Here is a 9,660-nt window from a genome sequence, read left to right as displayed (position 1 = left end):
TTAATGATGACAAAATCAAAGTTTAATGAAACACGTTAATATGAAAATCAATTCACCCATTCTGATTTAATAAAAAAATAAATACATATATACTATCCAGCAACAACAAAGCCAGTGTTCTTCATTTGTATTCTGAATGTTACGCTTTACAAAGAAACAAATAGTATTGTTTGGAGTTTGACAGCATTTATACTTATAAAACTGCACATTTGCTGTGATTTTTCAAAGGTGCACTCAACTCTCCATAATATATGACCCTCGACTAAAGTGCCAAACCCAAGCTTGTCATGGTCTCCTGTTGTACCATTAGCTTAGCCACTTGGCCCCTTCTGTTTGGGGATCGGAGACATCACTCCTTTTCTAATGAGTTTTCTGATTCCATGCCCAGAGCCTTCAGCATCTTCTGCTCCTTTCGACTTCTCATGCGCTCCTTAAACTCCTCAAGCTCTTGTCTCTGTTTTCCGAAAGAGAAGGTCAGACTAACAGAATTATGATCACACTAATAATTCCAATATTAGGCTGATGCTGTGACCATCAGAACTATAATGAAATAAAAAGGTGATCTACTTACATGCATTTTCTCATCTGGTGGAAAGATCTCCCTCTGAAAAGGAAATGCAAGTGCATCAGTAAAGACCAAGAGCAGACTAATGCTGCAGAATATGCTGAACACTATCGTGGTGTTGGCCTTTGCAGTACTGATACTGCAGAAGGTTGCAATATGCGAATATGTTATAGTTTTTAGGGCATCACAATGAATCTCATCTGAGAATGTTTTTAAAAAATTCAGCATTTGCATGGTACAAATAAACAAATAAACTAATAAAATAATGTTGGTCAAAATAAGACAGGCTAATCGTTAATCATGTCACAAAGGCTGACCAATAGTCAGCAATATAATCACAACATAGTATTTTGTCCAATCTGTGCCATCCTGGAGTAGATAAGGCACATAAAAATGTATTGATAAAGCATGATTCATCGATCTGAACGTGGCAATTGAACTGCATCAATTCTGGCATGTTAAAATCAATTACTATAATGTTCAATCAAGCATTTTTTGATCAAAATAAAATTCACAAGTTATTTTCAAATGTTTTCATATGTACTGTCTTTGTTATATTCACTAATCTGTATAATATTCTTCAGCCAAATGTGGGTATTCAGTGTCTTTTTAAAAAGAATTCTGAATCTGAATACTTTCACCAAAATAATCTAATCAAATCATGGTGAAACTTGAGATTTCATGATGCACTGAATCGTTTCTTAAAGCAACGTTACAAGGTCAGACATTTACCAGTTAGATCATATTCTTTTACCTGAAATAAACTTACAGCATACCTATAGCGAAGGCTCTCAGCCCAGACCTTAGAAATACTGACTGCTGTTCCTGCACCTCAGGTGATCAGGAGCCAGCTACCTGCACATGGATTAAGTCTGGTCTTGGACTAAACCAGTGGTTTTCAAACCACTCAATCTGAAAACTACTAAACTATACTCAACTTTAACATCAACAGTGACTCACAACTTTAAATCCTTTAGGACTATGTTTACATTAAGATTTAAATTTAGTCATTCAGAGTGATTTGATGTGAAGTGCTCCATTCCAGAGAAATTTACTAGTCAGAATAGTTTATAGTGGTGGTAAGAACTGAATATACATACATACATATATTATATATATATTATATATATATATATATATATATATATATATATATATATAAAATATATATATATATATATATATATATATATATATATAAAATATAAAAAAAATATAAATATATATATATATATATATATATATATATATATATATATATATATATATATAACCCAGGAAACGTGATTATTTTCTGTTTTTCAATAGAAGTTATATTTGTGTTGTAAATATCAGGCTCCTATGGAAGCCCATTCCTGCCACTTACAACAAAAAAAATCCAGCACCTAGTTATTATTTTCAACTGCTATGCCATTATTTTGCGACAATATCTCATTATTTTGTGATACTGTATTATTTTGAGATGCTTACTCATTATTTTGAGAAACCTTCTCGTTATTCTGAGATGCACTCACGCTAGTTTTTTTCAAAATGAAGACTTAGTATCTCATAATAATGACATCGCGAATCTCTTAATAATGAAGAATAACAATTAGATGCTGGATTTTTTTTTTTCTTTAAAGTGATGGGAATGTGTTTTCACATGCTCCCCATCACCACTATAGTAAAGAAAGCAGACTCTCTAAAAATTTCTCTAAAATGCACTGCGTCTCATCAAATCACTCCAAATGGCTTTGTTTACACATCAAAAACTGAATTAGACAGAAAAACGTCCATTCTGGTTTGAGATACCAGCCTAAATAACTGTACAGGTTATACAGGTCTTGTTTACACGGTTCAGGTGTGTTAGGAAATGGCAGTTAGCTAACCTACTGACCTTTCTCTTCACAATGTACTCCTCAAAGTACTCCGCTTGGTTGGATATCCAGAACATCGTCACTGGGAAGGACAGATAGAGCATCATCTGGAAAGAGAATAATAAAAAGGAAAAGCAGGACATAAACCTCACAAATCACCGAGTAACTCACGAAGCTCAAACTGACTTCTTGTTCGAATTTCCCGTTCCACCTTAAACGGTGCAGCCGCAGGAGCCAGAATGTAAAGGTTGCACCATTTAAGGTGGAACGGGAAATTTACGCCGTACTGTCTGACATATTTAATACAGTTTAATAACCTATTCAGCGCCAAACGTAACAACCTAATAACGAAAGAGGAGCGGAATATATCTCACCCGAAATATTTCTATTTTCACCCCCATGTCTCCTCAAGGCTACCACAAGCTCAACATACTACAGTTCCGGTTGCAGTGCTGCTGCGCCAACTCGGAGACAAATTAAAAGTTCACCGAGCAGCACGTCTCTATAAGACACCGGACAGAAACATAATCAGGAGAGTTTAGGGAGCAAAGTTCTCACATATAAAACCATAAAAGCTTTCATTTAGCTCCAGAGTCTCCTCCTATCTAGTCCACTTCTACAAATGTAGGTGCCACGTGTGTTTTTGGTCTATATGATCCCAAATTCACATACAGTTCACAATTTCAGTCCTTATTTCATGCCCTATGGAGCAAACAGCCGTTTGAGATGCACTTAAATCCACACTGGCTGCCTCAACTTGTTGCTAAAAATAATAAACTCATCAAAAGGTATAAATTCTTTATTAAATCGTTTGTTAATGCATTATTTTTATTTAAAATACATTGTAAGTGTACATGTTCTTCGCGGAATATTCAATATACTGTTGTCACATAAAATAAATTGGTCATAGTCTTGGTCAATTCAATTGCTACTGCAATGCTCCTTTTCACTTAGACCACTATTCCCCAAATTCTGTTTTATATCCCTATTATGACTCGCCAACCACTTTTATTTCAAAACGATTTTACGCACTGTCGTATCTGCTACCACACGCATTTTTTAAAATTCGAACTTTTATTTTGAAATACATTCCCGAGTGTGGCCGGAAAGACCGTCACTCATTGCTCTTGTGAAACCTTACGTCAGAATTATATAATAACAATTTGGAAATAAAGTCTATAGATTAAAACATAAAACAAAAAGCTGCACATGGCACGGCCTGAACACATCTGTGATTAAAAATGGATACTCCAAGCCTTTATCAGACTTTTTCTGAAATATAGGGTTAATGCAGTGTCAAAACACATCAACACAGTTTTGAAACGTAGCGTTATGTAACTCAGCTCATCAGCTGTTTAGGGACACATATTTCAGATTAAGTTACGGTTAGAATTAAACTGGCAAATTAGGTGATAATTTGTCTTAAATTATTGAATTTTCCTAACTCATTCGGTATGTTTACACTTCAAAATAAAAGACTTGACTTTCTAAATATACTTGTAAATCTGCAAACTAGTATCTTTCTATTGATGTTTCACACTGCATTGCACAAGCGCTATTTTTTTTTTTGCCTCTTCAGTGCAGTGAGTAGTGCTGTCACCTCACAGCAAGAAGGGGCTGGGTGTGATTCCCTGGCTGGGTGACCTGGGTTCTCTATGTGTCTGCATGGGTTTCGTCCAGGTGTTCAGGTTTCTGTCTGAAGACATACAGGCAGGCTAAAATACCCCTAAACTGTGACTGTGTGTGTCTGCCCTGTGATGGACTGCTAACCTGTCAGGGTGTTTCCTGCCTTCTGTCCAGCACAGGTTCCAGCACCCCTGGACCCAAGAGGATGCATGTTGAGTGATGTAATGTTGTGTTCAAGGTCAGCATCATATTTCTACAAAATGTCAAATAAATTGCTCTCAATCTTATTTTGGAAGAATATCAGTACGTTCTGACTGAGCTAGGCCTGTGAAAAATATATAGATGTGTAACATAATTATTCTTGGCTATAATGTTCCTCATATAGTGCCATCCACAAATATTGGCACCCCTGATAAACATGGGCAAAACATACTTTATTGCTTATTATTTTGATCCTTTATTCAAAATATGAACAAAAATAAAACTTTTTTTTTCTTTTGTAAGTACAATGTAGGAGCGAAATATTTTTCTCAAATCTGTGTGCGCTATAATTGCTGGCACCCTTTATTTACTACTTTGTGCAGCCTCCCTTTGCATAGATGACAGAGCTTTTATGTTTAATGAGACTGGGGAACAAATGACAAAGGATCTGAGACCAAAATCTTTCCAGATCCTTCAGATTCTAAGGTCCACACTGTGGTCTCTCCTCTTCAGCTCATCCCATGTTTTCTATGGGGTTTGGGTCAGGGGACTGGGGTGGCCCCACTATGCATGGGGTTAATTCTGTGGTCCGTGAACTACTTTTGTGTTGATTTTGAGGTGTTTTTGGAAGAAAAACAGCCCCACATCATCAAAGATCCACCACCACACTTCACAGTGGAGATGAGGTACTTTTCTGCATGGCTATCTTTGTGTCCACGCCAAACTGACCTCTGGTGTTTGTTTACAAAAACCTTTTTTTTCTTATCTTACCAGGACACGGTCCCACTGAAAGTTCCAGTAACATTTGGAAAACTGTATGAGCTCTTTCTTCTGGCAACTCTCCCAAACAACTTGTGGTTATTTAGGTGGCGTCTTATTGTAGTTTGGGAGACGTTGTGAGCCCAAGACCTAACTTAATGTCTGAAGTTTTCCCATCTGTGAACCTTGGAGATTCTTTGTCCACTCAAACCATCTTCCTCACTGTGCATGGGGTCAGTATAGACATACCTCCTCTTCCCAGCAAAATCTTCACGTCTCCCAATGTTTTAAATTCCTTAATTACTGTCATGGGCATTTTCAACAAGTGATATTGTGAAATCCAATAGTGAATTTGATGCCCATAATGCACAGCCCTGTAAGTAAGCAGGTTTCAAATCGAGTTGAACAATGTGACTTTCTGACTGTGTTTCTGACTGACTCTGACAATGTGACGGTGACTTTTCTTTTGTAGAGTGAAAATATTTAATGATCCTAATTGTAAAGCTCACAAAGGAAACAGACAAAAGACGCATTTTTTGTTTCCTTTTAATTTTCTATAAAAGAGATGAGTTTATATCATGATCATAACAGAGTGAATCATTGACCTCGATAGCTCACTCACATACCAAACAGTAATCGAGGAAAATGTTTAACAAAAACCAAAAAAAAAAGGAAAAAAGGAGAAAAAAAAATAAAATAAAATACCTGAATAAAGCAAACTCTCGGCTGAGCCGCAGGTCAGCACATTCTGTGGAGAATTCGTATCTATGGCACATAATGTCCAACTGTTACCAAGGAAAACAAAAGAATACATTTAAAGGCTTGAAGGAATGAAGCGTTTCTTCGTTCAGCTTTTACAAACCGAATTAACGAAAAAAATTTATATATATTTATATATGTGGACTTCATTGAGGGGGAAAAAAGTGTTAGCAAAGCAACTCCTCTTGTTAAGTGTTTCTGGAAGCTCCCGGGAGGAGCACACTTCCCTGTGCCACATACTGAAGACCATACTGACACATACATACACACACATCCAACTATCCATACATACAGAATAATGAGTATGTGGCTGCTCTGACATGTCCTCTTAAAACAGGTTCAAGAAAAATGAAGAAAACTTAACTGCCTGGTGAATAGTTAAGAAGTCCAGCTAAAACTAGATTTAAACCTGAATATTGTAAATGGGTAGAATATAAAATGTTGACTTTCCTTTTTTTGTCTATTTTTTTTTGTATTTTTTTTTTGTATTTTTTTGGTGTTTTTTATTTTGCTTTTTACACAAGCTCTTCCCTAAACCCCGAGTTCTCCCTCCCACATCTTTCAGCCCCTCCCTTGCCCTCCCTAGAACGTAATATATGCCAACTAGAATCGCAATACAATACAGGCACTGGAGAAAACACCATAGGAGAAAACTCAGAGGACCCCCGCAAAGGTCTCAAACTGTGCCCACGCCCACCCAAACCCTCCCGCCCCCCCTTTTGCCGACTCAAATAACATAATTAGAACTCACATCCACTATAATTGAACAAGAACAATGATATAAAATCAGAACTGTTTGATTTTTTTTGTTTCAAATCTTAATGTAATCGTTATATCTAGAACAGCGTACAGTCTCCTCTGATTGGATTTCAAAATGATGTGCGAAAGAAAAACAGGAGCCATGCAAAAAGAACACAAACAAACAAACGGGGGGAAAAAAAAACAAAAAAACAAAAACAGGTGAGAGGTGCACTCTGGCTCCACCCTCTCCGCGGTGTTCCCGAAGAGCCGAGCGCTCGCTCGGCCGCTGCTTATGTCGCTTCTAATATGCAGTTGCATGAACCAGTTACGGACAATACGTCAACTTCTTTCTATAAGTATAATACACAGAAAGCAGTTACTGTATGCTTTCAAATTATACTCGAACTGAAGGATACTGAGAAAAGGTGTATACCCCCCCCATACGGTATGACTCTGTGTCAACTTTAAATGAAATGGAGAAGGATTAAAAGTATACCTTAAACGATTCTGTCTTGAATTAACAATTGTTGGAGTAATGCATATATTAGGTTTATCTACTACAAGGCTACCTAAACTTTCATGTCGGGTGGAGAGAACAAGAAAATATATTTATATATTACGAAAAAGACAAGTCAAATGAAGCATTTCAGGTTTAGGACTTCAGCATAAAAGGAAAAAGTTGTTTGGCATAGACATCACAGGGGGTTAAGTGTTGGTAAGAGGGTTAAAAAAAAGAAAAGAAAACAAAAGGAAAATAATTAACAGTAATCATTAAGAAAATACCTTTTTACAGTAGTATCCTACATAATGAACAATCTGTAATAACACTTCGGCTTGTGTTTTGCTGTTTTGTTCAAACCCCAGGTCAGTGAATATCATGTACTGTGATGTTTGAGTCTACAGGTCAGAGGCATAAGGCAAGCTGTACCTCCTCTCCTGAGATATTACATGATGATCTTAAGTTGGGTCACAACCAATCTTGTCGCTTGCTTGCATGTGTTCTTAAAAAAAAGAAAAAAAAGAGAAAAGAAAAAAAAGAAAAAAACAAAACAGTGAAAGAAAAAAAAAAAAGCAATACCCCTTAGACATCTGGCAGTTGATGAACGCCGCACTACGGGTAATCAGTACATTTAAACTGTTGTCGCTTAGATATTCCTCCACTAATCAAGTCCGTCCATTTGCTCCCATTGATTCAAACTAGTGCCCCATGAGAAGTCCTTTCCTTCCTGATACCGTTACAGGTTTAAATCCAGGAGGAATGCCAGAGAGACAATGATGTCCCAGCTTGAGGGTCCCTCTTTTCTGCTAAGGCAACAAGAAAGCTACAGGCTTCCTGTCAGGGCCTCAGCTTACCCAATGCCATCTCTGCCTCTTCAGTGTTTCTCATGGTCAGTTGGGGTCTTTTATTCCCTTACCGCTTCACCAGTCCACTTTCTCTATGCAGAGGAATCCATTACATTATTTTTGCAGTCTCTTTTGCCTCCTCGTGCATTTCAAAACAAGTTCTCCTCGAAAATAGCCATCAAATCACTTTGGAAATTCATGTCAATGGTAGCTGCCATCTGTTGAAAGAAGACAAAAGTAGGCATCAGTTAAGTAATGCTTACATAATTTTATTGTCTCAGATGTGTTACAACGGTATATGTCCAAAAACGTTTGTAAACACCTGCTCAACTAACGTTTCTTGAAATGAAGGGTATTAATAGGGAGTTGGTCCCTTCCCTTTGCTGCAGTAACAGCCTCTACCTTTCTGAGAAGGCTTTACATTAGATGTTGGAGCACTGCTGTGAGGATTTGACTGCATTCAGCAACAAGACCATTTGTGAGGTGAGCTACTGGACTTGGATGATTAGTTCTGGATCACTCCAACTCATCCTAAAGGTACTGGATGGAGCTCCATCAGTTCAGGGAACACAGTACCACTGCGGCTTTATACCCCTCTAGATGACACTTGGCATTGGGCAGCTAATTCTAGTAGCAATGCTTTTTCTGTGGAGATTATATAACCTGTGTGAGTGCAACTGAATGACTGTCACTCAGTGATGTGCACCCTTACATAGAATTTACTAACTAGGTGTCTGGATACTTTGGGACATATAGTGTACGTGTTCATTCATAACACTGTACAACAGCGTTTGAACATCATTCAATCTCTTGTTGCAGTGTGAAGATAATGAAGTGGGCAAAAGGAAACCAATGGGCTACAACTCACCGCCTCTCTCCTCCGCCTCTCCTGTTCCCGGCGACGTGCCATCTCTCTCTGCTGATCCAGTGCGCTCTGGCTAGAGGCTGGGGACTGGGCGGGGGCCTGCGAGGGCTGTGGTGCTGACGGGGGTTGGGCCGGTGGGTTAGGGGCTTGTGTTGGGGCCTGGTGCTGCTGCTGAGGGGCCTGCAGGTGCTCAGAGCGTCTACGTGGCTCCTCGTGGGGCCTTCGCACTGGCTCCATCGAGTCTTCCTCATCCCGACCCCTTGGGAGAGCAACAGAGACAATGAGTCGTTCACCCTGCTGCTGTTGTCTCCGAAACAGCCATTTTTACAAGTACTGTGTCATTATTACATTACAAACCAGGATACTCATCAGTCACCATAGGAACAACTTTCATATTAGAAACAAGAAACATTATTAAATCTCAATTATCATTAAATCCTATCATTCAAAATCAAATGTCAGCAGGATTCGATTGAATTATTTTGGTATTAATATTTATATAGATTCATAATTATATATATAAAAAAAAAAAAAGGAGATGACTGTGGCTGTAGTGGAGCACAGACCATAAAACTAATACACCAGGTTGTTTTGTTTCCATTTGACTATATTTACAGAATTCTGTCCAAAAATTAGTGTAATTTTTATACAATATTAACTTATTATAACCAATTCTTTTTGTGGTGTCATCGCCATCAAATGCAACCCCACAATGCAATTTTTTTTTTAATCTCACCGTTGTTTCTCCTGCTCTCTGCGCTGTCGGTCCTTTTCGGCCTGCTCTGCCTGGGCCTTCAGTGCTTTCTCTCTCTCCTCCTTCTCCCGAGCTGCACGCCTGAACTGCTCGAAACTGTCGCTGCTTGACTTCACTGCAGACGAGGGCGTGGAGGTGGACTTCTGTGCCAGGCTAGCCCACGAGCCCATATTCTTAAGCTTCACATCCT

General features: G+C 38.2%; 2 protein-coding genes across 7 annotated transcripts in view; both read right to left on the bottom strand.

Moving 5' to 3' along the window:
* Positions 1-2,918, bottom strand: LOC118806129 (protein PET100 homolog, mitochondrial). The gene is made up of 4 exons (XM_036567493.1): positions 2,796-2,918; positions 2,442-2,528; positions 572-604; positions 1-454 (listed from the first exon to the last, which is right to left on the bottom strand). The coding sequence occupies exons 1-4, from the start codon at positions 2,820-2,822 to the stop codon at positions 350-352; spliced, it is 252 nt and encodes an 83-aa protein (XP_036423386.1). The 5' UTR covers positions 2,823-2,918; the 3' UTR covers positions 1-349.
* A 2,617-nt stretch (positions 2,919-5,535) lies between these two features.
* brd4 (bromodomain containing 4) overlaps positions 5,536-9,660 on the bottom strand; it is a 55,223-nt gene continuing 51,098 nt past the window's right edge. For all 6 annotated transcript variants that reach the window (XM_036567489.1, XM_036567488.1, XM_036567492.1 and 3 more), the window contains 3 exons: positions 9,453-9,658; positions 8,720-8,975; positions 5,536-8,069 (listed from right to left, as the gene is read on the bottom strand). In XM_036567489.1, coding sequence (XP_036423382.1) covers positions 8,001-8,069; positions 8,720-8,975; positions 9,453-9,658 — 531 coding nt within the window. In that variant the 3' untranslated portion in view covers positions 5,536-8,000. The remainder of the gene's footprint in view (positions 8,070-8,719; positions 8,976-9,452; positions 9,659-9,660) is intronic.

Source organism: Colossoma macropomum, unplaced genomic scaffold (genome assembly GCF_904425465.1).
Source record: "Colossoma macropomum unplaced genomic scaffold, Colossoma_macropomum, whole genome shotgun sequence".
Taxonomy (NCBI): domain Eukaryota; kingdom Metazoa; phylum Chordata; class Actinopteri; order Characiformes; family Serrasalmidae; genus Colossoma; species Colossoma macropomum.
The sequence above is the reverse complement of the archived record's forward strand: the minus strand, read 5'-3'. Positions and strand labels throughout refer to the sequence as shown.